The sequence below is a fragment of the Pygocentrus nattereri genome, chromosome 29, assembly GCF_015220715.1.
Source record: "Pygocentrus nattereri isolate fPygNat1 chromosome 29, fPygNat1.pri, whole genome shotgun sequence".
In the NCBI taxonomy this organism is placed as follows: Eukaryota; Metazoa; Chordata; class Actinopteri; order Characiformes; family Serrasalmidae; genus Pygocentrus; species Pygocentrus nattereri.
The window spans coordinates 18,100,725-18,125,724 of record NC_051239.1 but is presented as its reverse complement, the minus strand read 5'-3'; the positions used below and the strand labels follow the sequence as shown (position 1 = coordinate 18,125,724).

Sequence of the window (25,000 nt, the reverse complement as noted above, 5' to 3'; positions counted from 1 at the left end):
CGGCGCTCACTTGACCAGTTCACGCTCCGCTGACGTGTTCTGTAAGATGTTCTTTCATAGCAACTGTTGCTAGGTTGGACAAGCATTACAGATGCTGGCAAACATCCCATTTGACTCAATGCAAATGTAGTTTTTGTCGAAACACCTACGCTTAGAATGCGTTGTTAATGTTATAGTATGGACAAATACAGAATAAAACTGATGTCATATGGTCTAGTATGTTATTTTGTTTGCCTTTAGCCAAAATTGTTATTTCTAACCTGCCTAACAATATAGTCCAGCATTTTACTGGAAACCGTTAAATAGCAGCTCTGAATAAGCATTATAGCTGTTTGATATGAATTATTTAGGTATTCAGACAAAAATGAGCTGCTACCTTCAACAAAGCAACAGTTGCTACTAAAGAATGGGCGGGGCATGGAGAGGTCAGTGTTAGTAAATGTCTAGTAACACTCATTCAGATTGGATAGGGCTGTTTTCCCACCTCTCTCTGATCATACCACATTAAGAATGACGAGAGCTGCTGGCTGTGTCGAGCGCAGGAGGTCTTTACTGTGTGTAAGTCATAGAAGTTTGGTCTTACAGCCCTCCTCCCTGACCAACATACACACACACACACACACACACACACACCCCTAAGTAGTCACTAGGGGGTTGGAAGCAACAGATGTTTGGCTGCATTTGGTCAGACAATGAGCTGCTGCTTTAGAGAGCCGCTGACAGCAGGCAGACGACAGGGTTTCACATATCACCCCATCTCCCCTCAGCATGCGTGTGCGTATGTGTGTGTAAGGTAGAACCCTCTAAGTGGTTAGGCTTCTTTAGAAAGATGGTGTGGGTGTGACTGGTCTGCTCTTGTGTTTGAGTTGACCCACACGCATGTATTTGTTTTCATGAGTTTTAGCACACAAATGTCCTTTGTTAGGGTTGAGATTTATGGGTTAGCCTTTGTAAGTTTATTCAGAATGTCCTCTTTTAATGTACAATATTCTACAAATTACTTCATATTGTACTAGATGTGCTAAAATGTTCGATGGTGACCACTTTGTTGATCTACCATGTCTTGAACAGTTTTTAGGAGTTCCATTTTCTCTATATCTTTTATAATAATTTTTAAACTCCTCTTAAAAAGAAAACTCATTTTCCACTTATTTTCCTTTGACTTTCTCCTTTTAGTTAAGTGGTGTATCTTATTTATTAATACACGTATTGGCCGTATGATTGTTACATGAAAGGTGGGCTCTGAGTTTTCATGTATATAATACGTAATACGTATATAATACAGCGTGTAAAAACAATATATATATATACATATATTCACTATACTCACCAGCCACTTTATTAGGTACATAAACATTTATTAGGCTTGTAGACATAAATAGCTAATCAGCCAATCACACTCACAACTCACTGCATTTAGGCCTGTAGAGGTGGTTGAACCTGCTGAAGTGCAGACCGAGCATCAGAACGGGGAAGAAAGGGGATTTAAGGGGCTTTGAACGTGGCGTGGTTGTTGGTGCCAGACGGGCTGGTCTGAGTATTTCAGAAACTGCTGATCTACTGGGATTTTCACACACAACCATCTCTAGGGTTTACAGAGAACGGTCCGAAAAAGAGGAAATATCCAGTGAGCGGTCAGTTGTGTGGATGAAAATGCCTTGTTGGTGTGAGAGGTCAGAGGAGAACGGGCAGACTGGTTCCAGATGATAGAAAGACAACAGGAACTCAAATCACCAACCAGAATCTCTGAGGAACGTTTCCAACTCCTTGTTGAAAGTCTGACATGAAGAATTAAGACAGTTCTGAAGGCAAAAGGGGGTCCAACCTTTTACTAACAAGGTGTACCTAATAAAGTGGCCTGTGAATGTATGTATGTGTGTGTGTGTGTGTGTGTGTGTGTGTGTGTGTGTGTGTGTGTGTGTATTGGGTTAAGATGGATCGCTGCAGTCAGCTGGGATTCTATAGAGAGCCAGTGTGCATTTGTTGGTGTCAGTGTAAGCTATTTATGAGACAGATTAAGTAATAGTGTGTTGTGTGGTTTATCTTATTATCTGTTAGGCATGAAAGAATACAACCAACTCAGGATATGGTTTGTAAGCTGATATGCTTTTCATGCATTTCATCAATATAACACTGCAGCTATGTGAAACTCCCAGTGTACGGTGCATTCATGGCAAAAGAGTACTGAAAAGATTGGTTGGAAGAGAATGAAGAAAAGCAAAATAATACTAATAATAAATATTTGAGATGAGCTGACTGAATCAAGTACACAAGAAGGAGGGCCATATCATGAAAAAAATATTTTCCTAATTGAAACAGGGCCTGTATTCAATTGAATACACTAAAATATATTTAAAAGATATTTAATGTTCAAACGGATAAACTTTATTGTATTTTGCAAATATTCACTCATTTTGAATTTGATGCCTGCAACACGTTCCAAAGAAGTTGGGACAGAGGCAACAAAAGACTGGGAAAGTTGAGGAATGCTCAAAAAACACCTGTTTGGAACATTCCACAGGTGAACAGGTTAATTGGAAACAGGTCAGTGTCATGATTGGGTATAAAGGGAGCATCCCTGAAAGGCTCAGTCGTTCACAAGCAAGGACGGGCGAAGTTCACCACTTTGTGAAGAACTGCGTGAGCAAATAGTCCAACAGTTTAAGAACAACGTTTCTCAACGTGCAACTGCAGGAATTTAGGGATTTCATCCTCTACAGTCCATAATATCATCAAAAGATTCAGAGAATCTGGAGAAATCTCTGCAGGTAAGCAGCAAGGCAGAAAACCAACACTGAATGCCCGTGACCTTTGACCCTCAGGCGGCACTGCATTAAAAACCCACATCATTCTGTAACGGATATTCCCACATGGACTGACGCAGAGTGGAAAAGTGTCCTGTGGTCTGACGAGTCCACATTTCACACTGTTTTTGGAAGTCATGGATGTCGTGTCCTCCGGGCCAAAGAGGAAAAGGACTGTCTGGATTGTTTTCAGTGCAAAGTTCAAAAGCCAGCATCTCTGATGGTGTGGGGGGTGTTAGTGCCCATGGCAGGGGTAACCTGCACATCTGTGAAGGCCCCATTAATGCTGAAAGGTACATACAGGTTTTGGAGCAACATCTGCTGCCATCCAAGCAGCGTCTTTTTCAGGGACGTCCTGCTTATTTCAGCAAGACAATGCCAAGCCACATTCTGCATGTTACAACAGCGTGGCTTCGTAGTAAAAGAGTGCGGGTACTAGACTGGCCTGCCTGCAGTCCAGACCTGTCTCCCATTGAAAATGTGTGGCGCATTATGAAGCGCAAAATACGACAGCGGAGACCCCCGGACTGCTGAGCAACTGAAGCTGTACATCAAGCAGGGATGGGAAAGAATTCCACCTACAAAGCTTCAACAATCAGTGTCTCCAGTTCCCAAACGCTTATTGAGTGTTAAAAGGAAAGATGATGTAACACAGTGGTAAACACGCCCCTGTCCCAACTTCTTTGGAACGTGTTGCATGGTTTATCCATATAAATTCCTGCTACTGCAGTTTTGTAGTGTGGACTAGACTGCTGTGCTGTGTTCAGTGGATGTACTATGTTTGTGTAAAACATGGGTAAAAAAAAAACAAAGGTTTGGTTGATATACTAGACTTGGAAAGACAATATGTAGTGTACTGGACAGTGTGTGTGTGTGTGTGTGTGTGTTTGTGTTTGAGAGCGAGGGATTGAGGGACTGAAAGAAAAAAGCAGAGCAGGGAGAAATAGAGGTGGGGGAGCAAAGCTCTGCAGCCATAAAACTGATTAATGGTCATGCTTTCCAATTGCAGCAGTGTATGTGCGCATGTGTGTGTACTGGTGTGTGTGCACACACCTGAGTACTGCCTAGTGTTTTTTTTCTCACTCTAGCACATAATATTCTTCATTTTTTTAACATTCACTCAATCAATACATTGTTTATTATTCCTGACACATTTAGTCCTGGTTTAAATGACACTTCAAGTCATTGCTGCCATGCAAAACAGCAAAAACTAAGAAATGGTGAATTAATGGTAAGTAATAGTAAAATTTGGTTTTTGGCTAAAAAAAGAGAAACAAATGGAAAAAAGAACAAGCATATATCTGCCTGCAGTGAAGTGTCAAAATCTTATATTAGTGGCAATAAAAATGAGAAAGCAGCACTTAGCACATTCAACCAGCTTGAGAGGAAACAAATCAGTGAAACATTTTGGCCTCATGGAGCTTTTTCCCAGTTTCTATGAGAGATTTTAGACAAGCAGTCTAAATTCTCTGTTCATGGCAAACATCAAGAGGGAATACAAAACCCAGGAAAGTTACTGCAAGCTCACCCACACCATCTGTAGCTATGGGTGAAGAAATTCATTGTCAGCTTCTTTTCTGTTTTCAGCCAAGCGTGTTGTGAATTTCAGTTTCGGTTTCAGCAAAGAATTTACATTTCACTGCATCACTTCATCATACATTTCATGACAGATGGCCCAAAGGACACTAGAGGTGGCACGATACCTCTTTTTAATTATCCGATACTGACAATGATGAGACCTTCTCAGCAAATGCTTATCTAATATTTCTTTGGAACTACTAAGCTTTAAAATGAGCTGTTTTTATTTGGCTTCTCTTAAGATGAAGGTCAGGTCATGCTCATACTACCTAAACACATTACTATCTCTCAGTATAAACATCACATCACACAAAGTGAACAAGCACAGTTTCAGGACAGATTTGTTCCAGGACTGAATCAATCAGGTCCATTTTCCCCTCTGATATTCGATCCAGCTTTTTCTGTTGATATCATCCCCAGACTAATACTCTAGATACTGACATGCCGTGTCTCTTAGAAATGGTTCAAAATGATTATACCTGTAAAAAAAGAGAGCACTTCTTTTTCTCCATTTTCCAGGTTTATTTTGCAAGGCTCTTCAATTTCACAACAATGCACTGGCGAAGTAAAAGGAACACAAGGCTTTATTATAATAGTGACAATACTAAATGAAACAAACATGTAGTGGAATTCCCAGTTATTCCTGAAAAAGATAACGGTACGCTTAGCAGGGATACTGCTGCTATCTAGCCAAGCATCTTCTTCTGACATGTTGGGGTGGAGTGCGCTACACACCCTGTTTTCAGAAGGCAGGCCTCAAAGGGTGAGCTGCTGCTTCTGGCTCAGCTCGTCAATATTTGTGTATTCCTCTGAGAGCTTTTAGCATGCAGGAGACACGGTGCCACTGCTCTCTCCCTCTCTTTCTCTTACTCACTCACTCACTCACTTGCTCAATCACCAACCTGTCCGCGAGCACAATCTGAAATCCGTGACCTGATGAAAAAATAAGAAGCTGAGTAGCTTCCAAATGATCTGGACCACAATATTCATACAGCGAAGAGAAGCTCTCAGAGAATGGCTGAAGTCAAGTGGTTGGAGCCTAGAGGTGTAAATTTCAGACCAAAGGATTCGATTCAGGTACGATTCATTAGGAAACAGTTCAGTGCATCATGAAATCTTAAATTTCACCACAATTTGATTTAATACAGAATTACTTTCAAAATACACCGAATGCACAAATGTGAGCGGACTGTTCCAGTAGGACGTAGACAGTAAAGCCAAAACACAGAGTTTCATGTTTAAAAATAGCCTGAGACTTTTACTTTGGCACCTGTGCTAATATATTATTATGACCGCTTGTGAGATTTGAAAGTTGATCAAGTTGAATTAGTCACCTTCGTCATAAATACCCGTCCGTCCTGGTCTAGGACGGAGGTGTCACACGGAACGAAGAAGTGGTCCATTCTTAGATCCTATTACAGCGCATCAGCAGGCCTGGGCCGAGTCTTAATGTTGATGATGTCATCAGCTGTAGAAGTAAAACGTGTTTGGTCATCAGTTTGTTCAGAAATGTGCCGAAACAGTAGCAAGAGACCAACTAACCTACTGTTCCTACATAATTGAACTTTTCAGAATGTTTGGTGTCAGCCTGCATTAGTAACTCATTCATTAGAACTAGCCATGATACCATTTACCATCATTTACTACTGTTATTTCACTCGGAGTGAAAACTGTACAGTCTGCAGACTTTACATTACAAGGTCTTTTCACTTTTGCATACTTTTATTTTACACATCTGAAGATTTTGGCCGTCCTGTTCTGAGGAAGCATGTCACTCTTTTAACATTGTTAGACTATAACAATTCAATAACTCAGAGGGACACTAACTTAATTTAAATCATTTAAATAATGGTAACTGCTTTATACCTGATGTTTCACATTACTATCACAATCACCGCCACCTTACTATATTCTTAAGTACTTAAATCTGGTGTACGTACTGTAAATTCTCTATATTGTCTTAAATTATTAGTAAAGTGTTTATTTTTACATAAATGGCTGCAACTGTAACAACTGCAATTTCCCCCTGGGATCAATAAAGGAATCTGAATCTATATTAGGAGATGTGATTCAATAAAAAAAAAAAAAAAAAAAAAAAAAAAATATATATATATATATATATATATATATATATATATATATATATATATATATATATATTTCTAAATATGAATCACCCTGTAGGTCAAGATAAGGCGTGAAAACTGATCCATACACAAAAAGATGCATCACTGCACTATAAATGTATGTAGCAGTGTCGTGAGGCTGGTAGCCTGAAATCTCTACTTTCTGCATCTTTGTCACTCGGCTGGTCAGATAGGGGCTGGGGTCACTTTCCTCGAGGAAACTCAGGTGACATAAATGTTATTCTTAGTACCTGCGAAAGTGTCAGTGCCATATAAGGTATGGATTTGCACCTTAAAAAGTACTGTCTGCATCATAGTCGTATGAAATGTCTTGAGTTTATTATAAGGGGGTTCTTTTGAAGAGGACGTGTTATTTTGATTTAGAAAATCAACACAATGTCATCGTGCTGTCGTAGGTCTGTGGCGCTATAACACCTTTATGGGCACAGATAGCAGGGCCGATTGTGCGTTGTCCTCAGTGTGAGCATTTCTTATGTGTTTTTTCCTTCGTAGAGAGGCATCCAACCACAACTCTCGGAGGAGACAGAATTTGCATAAAAGAAGCAATGATTCATGGGTAGTTCATCGGTCTTTGCTGCCTGCAGTTCTGAGCGCAGAGACACGGCGCACTTCCAGAACACACACACACGCACACACACACACACACACACACACACACACACACACACACACACACACACACACACACACACACACACACTGTGGGTCATACTAATCAAATATTTAGCCGGTTTCATCTGGGAGGGAAAAACAAGCACGCCTCTCTCTTGCTCTATCGCTCTCTCTCTCTTGATTGAAACATGGTTGCTGGAGATAAGATGGAAAAACAAATAAAGGCATAAATCCGTCACAAAGGTGTCTCTGAGCTGGCTTGGAAATCGGGTTCTTTTGTGAAGTATTTTAATGTGCCTTCTCTTATTAAACACGTCCGCCGAGGAGCCTCGCAGTAAGATGTCACTCGTCTGGCTGGTATGTGGGGAAAGTTTCGGAGCTCATTAACTCACTATGTTCACTGCTACTCTGTAAGCTCTGCGTTGTCACTATGGCCGGACCGATATATCAGTTGGCCAATAACATCAGCTTATATTATTGTTCTGCAAATTTATCAATATTAAGTGCTGGTACTGATTTTATATACACCACCCATCTCTAAAACTGAGTTCTGAAGATTTATATTACGCCACTCTGTAAAAATTGTGAATTTACAGTAAATGACTGTCATATTAACAGGAAAATAGGAACTGAATACTGACTTCACAGTCAGCTGGAACAAAAGATTACTGAAGTAAAAATTGACCATGAGATTTCCTGCAGAAAAGGTGTCAGTTAAGTACTGTTTATTCACAGTTATTCACAGTTAAATATGTTGTTTTACTGTATAATATGTCATTTACAATTATTTGCTATTTTTTTTACTATTTATTATGTTTCTGTAAACCAATACATCATTATAAGCACCCATTATTTTACAGTATGAACCAGCACTTTGCAGTAAAATAAATACTTTAAATGAATCATTGAAGTTCTGCTGTACACTTACAGTAATAAGCGGTATTTAATATACAGTGTTGTCCTGCAGCTCAGTAGTGTCATAAATCTTGCCAAAAGGAGAGAGTCAGGAGGCCACAGGATACTGGAAATACCTTTATTGTTTTTACTGTTCATTGTATTAGAGTTCTCAAGCCCCAGCTTTATTTCTCAGTTCAGACAAACAGGCTTTATACAGTGCAGTTGTTAGTGATTAATCTCTGTTGCACTAGTTAGGAGACGCAGAAGTAAGTGCTCCAATCAATAATTCTTTTGAATACAGAGCTACACGAGACCCCACAAAGATGCCTGTGCCGAAGTAAAACGGACAGCAGCAGCAAAGCAGCATTCAACTGAAGCTTTTATCTCTGTCCATATAAACCTACCTCAGCCATTATCGGTTATCAGATATTTTAATGTAAAAATCGGGATCATATCAGTTGAGCCCTAACCGCCGCCAACGGTGTCCTGATTTGTAGAGCAGATGATGTGAGATTGCTTTGATTTCCTGCTGTCAGTGAATAGCTCCTTGTCACTGAGATTAATCTGGAGGTTGATGAAAGAGCCTGCATGATTTTCTTCAAAAGGAACGTTACATTTAATCATCAGATAAGAGCGGAGATGATACGCGGCGTCACCTCCGATCAGTGCTTTATTTGCAGAATTACATGTTCAGTATTAACTTTAGAGCTGAAGGGCTTTGAAAGCTTCTCGTCAGGCCTGGACTTCAGATCCTCCGGCTGTGTTCGGGTTTTGAAAGTTGCCTTCAGCCGCTGTTGTTGGGTGAAAGACTCCATTTCCCAGAATGCACTGTTGTGGAGGTGAGAATGTAGGTCACACCAGGGTTCCCTGAACTCTTGTCACATTTTGCTATTTATAGTGTGTGTGTGTGTGTGTGTGTGTGTGTGTGTGTGTGTGTGTATCTGTGTATCTGTGTGTTTTCCAGCAAGCCATGACTTCAGTTTTGCAACATGACTTACAGCAATTATACGATTATGAGGACAAACTCCAAACTGCCTTTTTAAAAGCCATCAGCTCTTTTTCGTTCCCTGCTGTGAAGTAAAGTTCAGGAGCAGTCATCAGATGAGCCGGCACACGTCTAATAGTAATGGAGATTATAGATCGGACACCAGAGACATTTCCATAGGTAGCAGTTAATGACGTTTGTCGCCCTTATCCATTTGCTGTTTAAAAATCTGTATATTTTATAGATAATATTTATGCTCGTTTGAATTTACTTTCTGGAATTTTCACAGTTTTGTCATTTAGTTTGCTTGCCTCCTTTCATGAATACGCCATACTTATTTCATTAGCACTTTTAGGAAAATCAAGTAGTTGTTTATTAATGGTTTATTACTTTTGTGATAAAAAAGCAGCTGACTAATATTATAATAATATTAATAACGACTGCTAATAATAATTTCCATTGACTCTCAGGCACGGCAAATGTATGTGATTCATTATGACTAAGTTGATATTTTAAGCATTAGGGGTCTAACAGTACACCCCCCCCCCTAGGTTGATGACTGTGCTATTGAAACGTGACGACTGTTTCCTTGTTGTTGCAGAGTTTACTAATAAACATGATGGTCTGGTTTATGGACTGGTGCTGATTGATTGCAGACTTTGGTGTTCCAGCAGTACAGTTGCAGTAAATGTTCAGTAGATGACATAATTGATAGAATGTCCATTGTTGCATTGTTGCATTGTTATGCGTCTCCAAAATGAGCAATGTCACAATTTTACACTATGACATCACAACACGTTGTTGCACCTCAAGTGAGCATTGGTTTTAAGCTGTAGAAGCCTGGAGGTCATGTGTTGTCCACAAATAACCTCTCAGCTGTGATTCGGTCGCAGGCACAGGGCAAAGAAAAGTACCATAGAGGATCACAGTTGAGATGTAATTTGTGATAACGCTCAACCTCAAGAGTTCTACTGTTTTTATACAACACCTCAGCACAATAAGGGAGAAAAGTCCTGAATATTATATTAAATTTGCTGTAATATTGGCAACTGGGTGACCGGGGTCCTCTCTGTGTGGAATTTGCATGTTCTCCCTGTGTCTGCGTGGGTTTCCTCTGGGTTCCTCCCACAGTCCAAAGACATGCAGTCAGGCCAATTGGACATGCTACATTGCCCCTAGGTGTGAGTGTGTGAGTGATTGTGTGTCTATCTGTCTGCCCTGCGATGGACTGGCGACCTGTCCAGGGTGAATCCTGCCTTCCGCCCAATGACCGCTGGGATAGGCTGCAGCACCCCCCCACGACCCTGAGGGAGAAGTGGCTTAGAAAATGTGTGTATGTGTGTGTGTGTGTGTGTGTGTGTATTGGCAACTCCCTCTGCCAAATAAAGTAGCATCCTTGTACATTTTAGTCGGTGAGGTAAAGTTGGACATTCACTGAATGTTTGACTTCTATTTCTTGATTTTAGTGCATACATTTTCCGTGTTTAGCCAAAATAAGGCAGAATCACATCAAATCACTTGTACTTGTTTTCTTTGAGCCTACTACAAATCCCAGCAAAGGGCAGCCACTTTGTGTACTGCACCTTTTGATTTCATGGGAAATAACAGTCTGCGTTACACATTGTTAGACTAGAGCGTCTGTGGTCTGCATGTCCGAAACGTTAAGTTAAGGAGATTTAATGGTGGGCATTTTTTAAATATAAGGCTACTGTCTTCTCTGGAGCGAGAAAATGTCATTGATCATTTTTGGACATTCATTTCATGTTAAACTGAGAAGAGAAAGTCAAATACGCAACAAATATGCAATATATATCCAACTGTTCTACACGGTCATGGATAGTTAGTGGCTTCTTCAGTACTTCAGTGCTTGCCCTGTCAGTATGAACATCATCTTGTTCCAACCAGTCTATAACACATTGCCCATCTTCTGTTCATTTCTTGCTTGTTTAGTTGTTCTGCCTTCACAGTGGAAACATGCTTTGATTGGCTGCAAAGCAGTTGTTACTTAGCAACCGGTGTGCAGTGGAATGATCCAATTATTGTGTAACATTGCATAATTGAACGTAGATCGCTTTTCAACCAATCCGATTGTGCCAACTGTTGTATAATTCCTGATTCATTCTGACAGAGGTTGCACAATATTACTTTTCCAGTACCGATATTGATGCCGATATTAAAACTTTGAGCATCGGCCGATACTTTGCTACTTGAGGCTAGATTTGTAACAGGATCGGATTGGAGTTGAATGGCTATTATATTATAAATTTTAATTTTATACATGTTTTGCGTAGTTTGTCATGTTGGCTCACTAGTGAGAACAGATAGTACAGAGATAATGGCTCATAATGAATTTGTCCTACAGTGCTTATTTAAATACTGTCTATTCTACTGGTTCTCTTTTTGCTCTCTCAGGCCACAAATGAAAATCCACTGTAAACACTAATGACTTCATGGCTTCATCTAAACTTGGTCAGTTGGTTTGTTTTGCTCACCCTCTTCTTCACCATGCCATGCCTTTTTATAGTGAAACTGAGCTCTAATGTAGGCTGCAGTGTATGGTACTGCTTTATTATAGTGTGTGTACCTCACTGAGTCCTTGTATAGTGTCTGAGACAGATGTGGGAAGATTTCATGGAAACAGTGCCAGTGACTGACCGTTCTTTTGTTTCACTGCTACCACAATCAATAATACACATTACCACACATCTGTGGTTACACACATACAACACACTAGGGCCATCACTATTGATTATATTAGTAATCAAGTAAACTGTTGATTATTTGGATGATTAGTCTTGTAATCAGTGTTTTAAAAAAAAAAGGTCCACTCATTTTCCTCAGGGTGGGAAAAAAGGTCCAAATAGCAATATTGGACTGAACCGGACAATAACAGATCATGCAAAATAAATGGATGTGTTTTAGCTTCATGGTTAATTCGTTTTATAATGGCAATCTGTTTTAAGTGAAGTTTGAATACTCAGGCTGTGAGTAATCGTTATGTATGTGACTATGAAAAGATGTTATTTATGAGAAATACCCAGTCCTGTGAACTTGAGGAGGCTTGTCTTTTGAAGATGGAAAAATCATTCTTTATAAATATGTGGAATGTAAGGCATTTATGATGGTAAAAAGTGCTGCTATTTCAAGCGCCACCATTTGAGTTCCTGCTGGAGTAATAATTACTTTCTGTTCTTCATACATGTCGTATTATTTGCTGAAAAACGAGGATTTCAGGATTTGGAGACCTCTCGGTGTGAATTAATGCGGAGTGAATTGTCCAATATTGCCATTAGTGTTGATTTTGCGTTAGAGATCGAAACATCGAGCCAGATCTTCTTTTTGACTCTGCGCGTGACGTTACTATGTGAATGTGTAATGTGGTGAAAAACAAAGTCCAACCTGACGCCTCTGACTTTAAATGATTACTTCAGGCTTTGTGCAGCTGCGCTTGCACACCATATTTTAAATTCTGCCTCAGTTATGAGCCGATTTTAGTTTAAGTTAGTTCAGTTTTAAACAGATCATTCAGAGTTAGAGCAAACTCGGCTCAAAGTTAGCTGGATAAGCCAGAAATCCTGCTTTGTGAGGCTTCAGTAGGCGGATTTAAAACATGCATTATCGTCATGCAAACTGTCAACTCGTCAATTTGTCAATTTATAAAGAAGGCAAGTTTTAATCGCTGGTTTTTGTTTTTGATTGAGTAATAGAGAGAACCTTAGAACAGTCCAGTAAGAGCAAACAAGGCACGTCCTCTAGAGGGACAACCTGACACTTCTGACGTTAAAGGACTATTTTAGGCTTTACAGGATGACATTTTTCTGCAAAGTTTAATGCAGAGTTGGAAATATATTAGAGAAAATGAAACTTCAGTTCTAAAATGCTGCACATATTTTCTCCCAAATATGTTCAATTCATCAAATAAACAGTCATTGTGCATTGAAATGCCTGTAGAGGCGCTCACACTTTTGCATACAACTGTATATACGACACTGCGAGACCATTTACTGTCATATTACACTCGTGTGTTTGTGATCATCACTGAAGAGTGTCAACACCATGCTGTTTGCTCTTGTGTTTATTAGATACAGCATGTACGTTGGACAGGGATTTAAATACCCATTAGATGATTGGTTTTCATCAGGCCTGCTAGGCCTGTCACATTTCTGCCTTTCTCTCTCTCTCTCTCTCTCTCCTTTGCCTATCTCTCGGTTTGCAGCCGTTAGCTGGCACTTGCCTAACCAGATTTTCCATGTAACTTGGCACACCGCCACCCCTTGATGATTGACTGGTGTGCTTACATAGACAGAGTGACCCTATCTTTGGTGGGGCCTTGACCAATGAAACATTCAGGGTGAAGAGTTCATTTGCATTCTTTGTGTGGGACAAGAAGAGAAGGAGGTGCTACAGCAGTCACCTTTCAGACATCAGGATATCTCTCTGTTGTATCCTGCTGGGGTAGACAATGTGATGCGTTAGTTTTATCACGATATATTACACCACAGTGTGCTTCTCTGGCTGTATCGTGGGTATTGCCATTACTTCTAGAACACTGAACAATTGGGTGTTTCATAAAAAGGCCCACTGCCCACAAACTCCACCCACAAATCGCTGTTGTCGAAAGAAAACCTTGTATCTCCAAAATGAGAACTTTCCAGTAAAACCTACTTTAATGTGAGTCGATGGAAACAGACATTTTTCTAAGTCATTTTGAGATGGGTTTTTTGGTCCATTCATCATGAAATTTACTTTCAAATTATGTCAAAAACTGAAAAACAACAAAAATTGAGATACTTTTTTTCATAGCAGCTGTTCGTTTTGTCATAGCAACTATATTAGGTTGGACGTGCTTTACAGAGTATTGGCCAAAGTCCCATTCAACCTAAAGCCATTAGGATGTATTTGGAAATTTGGAGCATGTTGTATATTTTTATTTATTTTGTTTGCAAGTTTTTTGTAATATATTTGAGTTATTGCTTTTACAGCAGTTTTGATTAGCTATAACAGTACTGTCCAGCGTGGTAGCAAGCTGAATTCATTAGGTTGAATCTCATATCTGTCAGCGTTCTGTAAGCTTGTCCAATCATGTTGGGGCGGAGCATGGATAGGTCAGTCATATAGTGCCTATAAATAACATCCAGTGTATTGGATCATTCTGCTGACTTGCATCTGACTTAAAAAGAAATGTTGGACATTTAGCTGACTTGGATCTGCTTACTTTGAATGAGTCTTTGCCTTAATTATGTCTATTATATTAAAACGCATGATTGAATGTTCCATTTTGTCACTAACAAAACATTCATAGCAAAATATTCGTAACACTACTAACCAACATAACAAAATATTTAAGTGATGACAATTTTTGTATTTAAATATTACACTCATGATAAATCTAAAAAAACTTCACGACAGTAGAAATAAAAAAGATTTTAAAAACAATTTTCACAAGTTGAAATTTAGAGCTTATGTGGCAGTTTTGGGACAGCCACCTCCCAACAGGAGGTACCCTATAATGATGATTATGTATATATTTAGCTTATTACTTATCTCAATTAATTATCCAAATTAATGCCTTGGGTTAAAATGATCATAACATAATCCATAATAAATAAATAAACAATATCTAAGCTCTGAATACCTTTCTTTTTTTTTTTTTTTTTACTGTGGTACCAGAGTTTGACCTAATTTGGTAGAATGGTCTATTGTAACTGCATGAACTGCACAGGAACAGCACCTTATGCCATTATGTTAGTTCATTCGTTTGTTTTTACCAGTCAAGATGAGTGAAAATCAAAATGAATGTGCTCATAGTTTTTCACCTAAATCTTCCACTGCTGACTCATTTCCAGCTAAATATCTCCATATGAAGTGTGTCTTAGCATTGTGATGTTGTGCCATGTTGCCCACTTTTACTATTACGCACATGTACTAGCTTCTCGCCCTGAGAACTTCTAGCCTTATTTCACACCGTAGAATGGACTTCATTGCCGTTTGCTGCGCCTGTGTCCGACTGTGTGCCAGGAGGTAAGGCCTGATGATGTGCAATTTGACCTGTTTCGCTATACCTCGGAGGTGTCATGGCTATCACAAGTCATCGTATTGGTTTTGCCTCACCTGATGGCTTTACTAGCGTGTGTGACCCAGAAGCTATGTCGAGATTCTAGGCCAAGCAGAATTTCCAGTTACAGAAGTTTGGAGGTCTGCATGACATCATCACTTTGCTCCAGGTTTTATTAGAAGTCACTCCGATCCGTTCATCATTCGGTGTTCACACAGTGTGAAGGACCGCTGCCGTGCTCAAATGGAGCAATGAAATAAAAGCTGAAAACGTGAGGTGAAAGTGTTTTGATCTACACTGACATTTTGCAGTATGTTACGTAGTAAGTTGTGTAATCAGGCTTTGGAGGTCAGTGAGTGATGACCTATCGGCAGAGGTTATTTCATGTGAGAAACTTACCTCGTATCATCCGTTCCATCTCTGATTAAAAGAAGAAGTGCCTGTTGTGATTTTTCCTTCTAGAAAGTTGGATAGTGGTTGTCCATAGCAACAGCTCGGGATGTCTGGCAGTCAGCTTTACTGCTGAGATGCACATACAGCACAATTTATCCGCCTATACAAAATGTACCAGTGCTTCTGGATCCGCTGAGGGTATAGCGATGTCGATACATCCATCTATCCATCCATCCATCCTCCGCCTCTTACCCGAGTCCAGGTCGCGGGGGCAGCAGCCTAAGCAAAGAGGCCCAGGCCTCCCTCTCCCACGCCACCTCCTCCAGCTCTTCCGGGGGGATACCGAGGCATTGTCGATACATTTTAAATAAACAATTAAAACATCCCTAAACCTTCTATAAGGGTCTCTCATTTAATGTCTGCTCTCAAGATCAAAGAGCAGAACTAGGCATTTGTTCTGAGCACAGTGGGCTGGGAGAGAGCTGGGTAATATATGACCACAAGGCCATTTATAGCTGAATGTACAGTATCACTGCTATATTATATTAAATTGAACTTCTTTATTGTTACACTCCTAGGACCCACATGAAGTGGACTGCGGTGTATTTGTTCCCCAATACTGAGTGACTGTATTGAGTAGTCTTGACAGACACTAAGAACTGAGCCCAGTTAAGAATTTTGTCCCACTTCTTCTTCAATATCAGGGGTTAAGTTTGACTTCCAGCAGCTTTATACAGTGATTGCAGTTGTTTGAGATTTTAGAGAGAAGGGGCAGATATTTCTTTAAAAATAGCGGTAGTATAGTAATAGTAGTAATATAGGCTAATAGTAGCCACCTACACAAATTGAAAAAGGGTGATCTCAGACCAACAGCTGGGTTACTTTATGTCTGTAAACAGCAAAATAAAAAGGTTAATCTTGCAAATAATGTCAACATACAGATACGTTATGAATGAAAAAATATAGCTATAGCTATAGCATATAACCTCGAATCTCCAAAATGTTAACTTTCCAGGAGAAGGAAAAACACATTCTCTATGTTTAATCGATGTTAATGTAGTTTATGTATTCCAAGTAACTTTAGAGCATTTATTTTGGTCATGAATGTTCACACAATGCAAAGGGCAGCTGGTGTCTTCGACCGCAAGGATTTGATAATTAGATTACATTAAATGACCTTGATTCTACCCTCGTTGCAATGATGATACCCAGGCCTAATCATGTAGTGTTGTCTCAGGATGTATTGCCATAGTACGGAACCACCATACTAGTTTTAATAGATTGTGGTGGTTCCATACTATGGCAATACATGCTGACTCAACACTACATGATTAGGCTTGGTTAGCCTATTACATCATAACTTTGTATGGCTTAGTCTGTGGGATAATTGCAGCAGTTTGCTATGATTTTGTGGACATTGCTCTATATTGTGCTCTAAGATCATTGGACACTTACACTGACCACTTCATGAAGTACACCTTGTATCTACACACATAACTCATTTCACAGACTGTAGATAGAAGTGGCCGGTCAGTGTATATTATACAGTCTTAGAGTTTAAAGTGGATCAAATTCAATAGTGTGCAAAACAATACCACTGTGCAAGAGTACTCCATTGGCTTGACCTTAAGCACACACCAACCTGACTGCACAGTAATCCCACAGCCGTAAGGATCTGTAATACAATTAGTCTGCTTGACCTGGCAGCCGACCAGGAGTTTTCCAGGAGTGACACATTTCATGTGCAAAAAATGAGATCTAACAAACCCAATTATTTTGTTTGCGTCAGAAACTACCACTTTGAGGAAGCAAACAGGTGTGTAGGAATATATGTCACATTTCAGACTCTGTATCATGTGATATTCCACCATATTATAGAGTGAAGCATATTTTACTTCTGTTTGCTTGCTCAGAATAGTAGACTCAATGAAACAGATCACTAATAGTGATCAGAGTTTTGTTCTGAATGAACACACTTGTTAACTCTCATAGTGTATCCAACAATAAAGGCAGCATCTTACTTCTTTTATACAGTGATAGACAACAGAGCAGCACACAGATATGCTGAGCCATTTTACTCCATCTCTGTGGACATGCAGCTACTCCGGCGCCAACGTTTAATGAGTTGAAGAGGACAAAGACAAATGACTGATAATTCAGAAATATGGGAATATTTCATACAGCCATGTGAATACTAATGCAGATTTGCTGCAGGTCAGCTGCATTAGTTAAACCCAGTGTACATTTTTTTGCAGCAGTGTTGGTTGAATTTAAAGTGAATTGACAGTTTTAATACATTTGCTCTTTGTGGCTTTGAGAAGAGGTCCCCACCCGGCTTAAACAAATCCACCAAAAACCACGAACCCCTGACAGAGACCCTGAATCTGAAAAGCCTGAGCTCTTTTTCCAGAGTCCATCTGAACAGGCCTGCATAACAATAGTCATTCAGGATTTGAACTGTAAGACAAAGGAAGAAGCTCATAATGAAGGAAGTGAGTGGTGAGAGACAAAACAATGGCTGTGAGTTTCAACTGCCATCCAGTTTCCTGAAACAAAGGTCAGCGCTCTCTTACTGGATCCCAGCAGATGCACAGAAGGGAAGCACGAAAGGAAGAGGTTAGATAGAAGCCATATTTGTGTCGAACCCCACCCTTTTACACGAAGTGTCATATAACAGACACACTTTAAAACACTCATATAGCTTTGGCTCACCTCTCATAGTGGATGGTCAATTTACTCCCAACTGGTTTATCAAGCGGCTCTGGCAGCTGTGGTGTTGGTGGTCAGACAGGGCTATAAAGAACTGGTCACTCAGATCTTATATTTCTGTGTTATGAAACGTGTGAGGCAATAAGCCGCACGTGTGGGCCGTGTCCACCAGGTGGGCTTATGCTGTGGATGAAAGATTGCATTAAGCATTTGTTTTCTTTCTTTCTGGCCTCTCAGTCTCTTTCTCCCTTGGCTTTAGTCTGTTTTAGATGCAGTTTCTCAAACTAAAGCAGTGATTCAGGAATACTTTGATAAAAATGGTCCTGTTTTTGTTTTGTGGTACTAGAATTGTTTGGTATTATATATTACTGAGTATCTCCTACTGTCTTGTGGTTGGTCAGTGAAGTGTGAGTCATACATTTTGTTCCTCAGGATTGATTAAAAATACTTTGCCCAAAAATGCTAATCCTGGCTAATGTGGCTAATATAGCTACACGCTTAAAAAAGAAGGTTCGTCAAAGGTTCTTCGGGAAAGGCAGTAGTTCTATTTAGAGCCACAATTTTCATGTTTAAATGGTTCTTTCCATGGCATAATGGTTCTTCAGATTGGTGGACAGCGTATTGTGTATGGTTCTGTGTGTAAACTTTCTGAAAACGCTTCTTTATGGCACCAAAAGATTTTTTTTATTATCATGATGCCAAGCTTATAAAAATAGAACTACCTTTTTGGTGCTATATAGAACCATTTTCAAAAAGGTTCTGTATAGAACATACAATTCCCATCAGTCTAAAGAACCATCTCACCAAGAACCATTTATGCGTGAGATGCTTCTAAATAGAACTCATGGTTCTAGATAAAACCATTGTAGAACCATGGTAAGCCTTGTAGAACCGTTTTTTTTTTTTATATTGTTATGATGTCAAGCTTGTAAAAATAGAACTACCTTTTTGGTGCTATATAGAACTTTTTTTCAAAAAGGTTCTGAATGGAACCATCTTCAGCACATTCCCCATCAGTCTGAAGAATCATCTCACCATGCAAAGAACCATTTAAGCATGCTTCTATATAGAACTCCTGGGTCTAGATAAAGATATTTCCTTTGAATAGAAGCCTTAAAGAACCACAAAAAGATTTTTTCTCTTGTTATGATGTCAAGCTTGTAACTATAGACCTTTCTTGGTGCTATATGGAACTATTTTCAAAAAGGTTCTGTATAGAACCATCTACAACACATTCCACATCACTATGCAAATACCCATTTAAGCATTCTATGTAGAGCTGATGGTTCTACATAGAACCATTCCCGTTATTAAAGAAGCCTTGAAGAACCATCTTTTTCAAGTGTGTGTGTTTTTGTTTGGCTGCATTCGGTGAAATTCCTCTCTGGTGCTGAAGTTAAAAGTGAGACAGTTACAGAAGCAGTTGTATTTCTCAAAGCTGCTCACGCAGCCTTTGTGTCATCCCCCTGTGCTGAGGGGTTCAATCCCACCTCCCGCTCATATGCATTAGAATGGGTCACTCAGACACAGCTGTTATAAGAAGCGCTGACAGCTGCAGGCAGTTGTCGCTTTGCTGGCTGCGAGTCTGTGAGCTGGGCAGAATTGCACCTCCCATAAAAACTGGTTCTCATACGCACGTTTCGAACTTGTGGTCATTCCAGCCACTGTTTTTGTTTTGGTTACACTCCATGGCTCTCCTGTGTTGGTACTGTTTACTGGCTACCTCCTACTGTCTTGTGATTGATTAGAAAAAGTGAGTAATACGCTTCGTTTCTTAGCAGTGATAAAGGAATATTTAGCCTAAAAATACTCTGGCTGAGTCTTTCGTCTAGAATCATTTACACTCGGAGACTTTTCTCTCTTGGTTTTGTTTACTGGGTCTGTCATAATGTCCTTTCATTTGTGTGAGTCGTATATTTTGTACCTCAGTTGTGATTAAGGAGCTCTTTGACCAAAGACTCTAGTATGGCTACGTTTTTGTTTTGGTTACAACCCGAGACTTTCCTCTTGGTATTATTTACCAGGTATGTCCTGGCTTCTGATTGGTTTGCAAAAAGTGAGCCATGCACTTTGTTTCTCAGTATTTCATTGGCATAACGCAAACTATGTTGCACAGCTAAAACAGAAGTAGCAGCCACTCTGAAGCCTCAGGTTTGTCCACTGTTGTTTGAGTGTGTAATGATTTAGGCACTCCATCTGCACGGTTCAATCTTTAACGTACGGGGAAAACTGAAAAGTTTTACTAAGCTATTTCTTTTAAGGCCAAGAATTTACACAGCTGTAGTAAAGATTGACCAACAGAGCTGGATTTGTGGACAGTCCCAAATGGTGCCTTGAGCCCTGTGGCCCTCCTCCAATTTTGTGAAGTCAGTAACATGTGAATGTAACAGACAACCCAGTGAAATGATGTTACTGGTTCTACTCATCAAATACAATCGATAGCATAGATTGGAACGATAGTGCAGCTCAATACTAAGTCATATTAATTAACAAATGAGGGTGTCAACTGATTCAAATAATCCATCTTGATTCATTGTAATTGTCTTATTTCCTCAAATTTGACGATAAAGAAAATTTTCCATCATCACCACTGTCCATTGCGTGCAAACGCAACTGCCTGTTTCAAGCAATTAGTGTACACCATATATATCACAATGTCAGTAATGTTGTTGGAAGAAAGCCTTGTATCTCCAAAATTACCGCTTTACAGGAAAAGGAAGAACATACTTTATTTTTAATGTAAGTCAATGGAACCAGACTTTTTTCCAAGTAATTTTGGGCCATTTCTTTTGGTCCATTCATCATGAAATTTACGTACAATGTAAAGGGCAACAGGCATTTTCAAATGATGTCAAAAACTGAAAAATGACAAAAATGGAGATACAAGGTTTTCTTCCAACAGCAGCGATGTATGTAGTCAATGGTTCCAACTTCTCTGTAGTTGTAAACCTCACACTCATACTGCTGTGTCACATTATGTCTTATATTGAGTGGAACTGTATCTTGCCACTTTGCGGTTGCTTTTGTCAGTATGCTGCTCGTTAGTTTGTCTCCTGTGAGCACTGTCCAGCATAGTCTTCCGAATTACTGAGATGCGTGATGTATTTCCTTGTGAATGATACTTCAGACCTAACATACTTTGGTTGTAAACAAATTCACCACATGGCAGAAGCTGGAAACAATTTAACTGAAGTTAGCTTCCTATTCATCAACTTCTTATTTGAATTCCACATTAAATGCACTGCTGCCATAATATAACTCCTGCACCATTTAAGGTGGAATTATATGGAACGTCAGATGGTTCAAAGGGTGAAAATAGGAAAATGTATTAATGACATAAAAGAATTGACACCAATGCGTTTTAAACTAATGCATTTTAACTCACATCTGAATATCATTCTCCATCACACCGACTAAACAACTGTAAACAAATCTGAATTTGATCAGTCCTTGCCTTGCCTGAGTTTGCATTGATAGGTCTTTAAACAAAGCCACACCAAAGGCACATAGAGGGCGCTCGTAAGTGCCCCTTTGAACATCAAAATGAGAAACAAAGGTCTCTCTGCCTCACAGTCCTTGCTTGTTTGCATAAATCTGGCACCAATTGTGATACAGCTTTTCTCTGAGCTTTTTGTTTGCGTGTCTCTGAGCTTCCTCTCTTTTATCCACAGGTACCACCCGGCCCCCTCGTGACGGCGAGGTTCCAGGGGTGGACTACAACTTCTTGTCAGTGCAGGAATTCCTGGAGTTGGAGCAGTGTGGGACTCTTTTGGAAATAGGAACGTATGAGGGTAGGTGAAAACGGCCAGCTGTGTTTAGCCTTTACACACTGCAGGCACATCAGCAAAATCACGCAGGACTGTACGTCACCCTGCGCCGCCGTTCTGCTCTCGATGAAATGGAAACTGCTGCTTTTGACACCACAGAGGCAAAGGAAAGGAAATCCAGACTGAAGAAAGGGAGAGGAGCAGGGATGTGGCTGTTTTAACCACAGTTGGTCAGGAAGGCAGGAGCGCACACACACACACACACACACACACACACATATACACACACACACACACACAGTATTAAGCATGCTGTCCTCACAGTTCTTCTGGTGTCCACTGTCTCTGGCACATGGCTTTAATCTGTCTGGCACTGTGTGTGTCCTTGGCATATCTCTCTCTCTCTCTCTCTCTCTCTCTCTCTCTCTCTCTCTCTCTCTCTCTCTCTCTCTCTCTGTCTCTCTCTCTCTCTCTCTCTTTTTTTTTTTTTCTGTCTATATCTCTTTTCCTCACTCTCTGTCTCAGTTCTGTTAAAATGTTTGCTTTATTTGACATTACATTAGATTTTTTGTTGTCAAAGCATTGTAACGTGCTACAGACAGAAATGCCTCACTGTACCGAGTTGGTTTAAACTCAGAATTTTAGACTAAAATCCTTTTTAAACTCTACCAACACCTTATCAAATATTTTGGTAGTGACTGTTTTTTTAGCTCTCTTTGAGCGTAATTCAGAAACGCTTGCCCCAGCGCATGACTAGCAAACAGCTGAACACACTTGAAATCATTTCGGTAATGACAGTTCTTAATGTTACACACTGATTTCCAGACTTTGTGACACATTAACTTCAAAACAATGGGTTCTAACTGCTCTCTGTGTGGCCATGAGGGCAGGGATGCAGGGATTCCTGCTCTACAATGCAGCGGTGAGACTAAAATAAGGCTCTGCCTATGGACCAAAACTCTTTGTTTTCGGTAATGACATGCAAACATGAGACAGAGGTTTTTTTTTTTTTTGCTAAATCTAAATCTTCACTTTAAAACATCACTTTAAAAGAAATTTTCACAGTTTGAAATTTAGGCGTAAGGATTTGTGAATGTTTAAGGTCTGAATGTTTAGTTGTTGTTTTTTTTTTAGGTAGCCTTTTATTGTGGGACCTCAGCTAGAACTAATTTAGTAGAAAGGTCTGCATAACAGTGACCAGAGAAGACACGATACCGCTTTCTCTTTTCTGATCCCGAAACTGACACCTTGACCGATATCGATCCGTCTTCAACATTTTTTTTAACTGAAGCACGTCACTTAAGATGGACATCTAAAAGTAGGCTATCATACTCAATCTACTCAAACACTCACAATCTACTCAAACACTCACAATCTACTCAAACACTCTTCCTCACAGGACGAAATACATAGCTGGCAACGTCACATCACACAATGGAAGTGCAATTTCAGGATAGATTTGTAACATTCCCAAATGCTGAATATTAAGTTGTAATATTAATTAAATTAATTTATTTAAAATTAATTTGTCTAAAAGTGCATTTTCTAACAAAGGTAGTGTTAATCATATTTCTTATTGGTTTTTAATCCCACTCTTATTTGTTACATGTGTTTCTTCAGACATCAGCTCAAACAGATACCAGTTCATACCAATATGCATTTATGGCATTTGGCTGACGCTCTTATCCAGAGCGACTTACAGTTTGATCATTTTACACAGGTAGGCGAAGGCGGTGTTGGGAGTCTTGCCCAAGGACTCTTATTGGTGTAGTGTAGGGTGTTTACTCAGGTGGGGATTGAACCAGGTGTTACAGAGGTGTAGGCAGAGGTGTTACCCACTACACTAACCAACCACAGAAAGAAACATATGCCCTCCTTCTTTCTCTCTCAGTTCACTCCAAATTGATTGAGTACTTGCTTTATTGATAAGACATCAATGTCACTTGTACACTGTCTCATTGATATGTACGCATAGTTTGAGCTCTGCTGGTCAAATGACAAGTTCTGTTGATTTCCTAAGTGAAAGTCTTCTACAGAGAACACACCTAAAAATGACCTGTAACATTTTAGTGCACTATTTCTATTTATTTGCTGAATGTAACACGTTAGGAAAAAAAAAAGCAAAAAAATACAAAATGTAACTTTTGTACAAGCCACTTTTTAATGGTTTGAAATATAATATCAATATAAAAGCTAAATATTCATTTATATAGAAAGAAAATATATCTATCCGTCACTTTCTGTCTCTCTCAGCCTCAATTCGATTCTGTTTTTGGTTTGTTTGCATAATATATTTACATTTTTATTGTCTAATTGTTCTTTCATCGATACTGTCATAACAAAAGATTGTATCCAAAGTGGCAAGTGTGCAGGAAAAGCAAAAATGTTTTTAATGGGGAATTTCTAAAAAATTGTATGCAATTCATGAATTGGTTTATTATAGAGAAACTTACATACTCAGGTTTCTTTATATTGGTGATGGTAGGAACTAGTGGCCACCATGACTACAGCACAGATATAGCCATTTTATTTACTATCCAAAACCACCAGTTAACCTACACATGTCTTCTGAGTGTTTAAATGTAAAGTGGGTGATGGTAAAATAGTGGAAAATCTGAAAAAATGTTTTATTTGGGAACTATTTTGCTTTATAATGCCCTGCATGCACCTCTCTGCCATGAATGGATTTTAAAACTAAATTTTAGGGCAAAGTTTTGTTTTATAAGGATTGTAAAACAATGTCTCCGGCATTTACAACCATTTCATGTATTAACTTTCTATTAGGGAACTTTCAGTGGTGGACGTCTGGTTCCTATCAGCATCAGCGTGAACAATTCTGACTCAGTAAGATTCTTTAGGACCACTCTGAGTGACGTTGCTTACATCTTACCCACTGAATTATGCAGACATTTTGAAAGATTGGTGGAAATACCTTTAGATCTAATGGTCCATTTGTCCTGGAGAGTTGACGCGTTGTAAAGCACAGCTGGTGTTTTCAAATGGTGTAATAAAACAAAGGCTAATCTGTTCTGTAACGACTGTGAGGGTTACAG

General features: G+C 39.5%; 1 protein-coding gene across 7 annotated transcripts in view; it reads left to right on the top strand.

Moving 5' to 3' along the window:
• The window catches only part of LOC108412246 (membrane-associated guanylate kinase, WW and PDZ domain-containing protein 1-like), a 220,101-nt gene that overhangs the window by 111,812 nt on the left and 83,289 nt on the right, over positions 1–25,000 (top strand). For all 7 annotated transcript variants that reach the window (XM_037536227.1, XM_017684182.2, XM_037536225.1 and 4 more), the window contains exon 3: positions 21,852–21,971. In XM_037536227.1, coding sequence (XP_037392124.1) covers positions 21,852–21,971 — 120 coding nt within the window. The remainder of the gene's footprint in view (positions 1–21,851; positions 21,972–25,000) is intronic.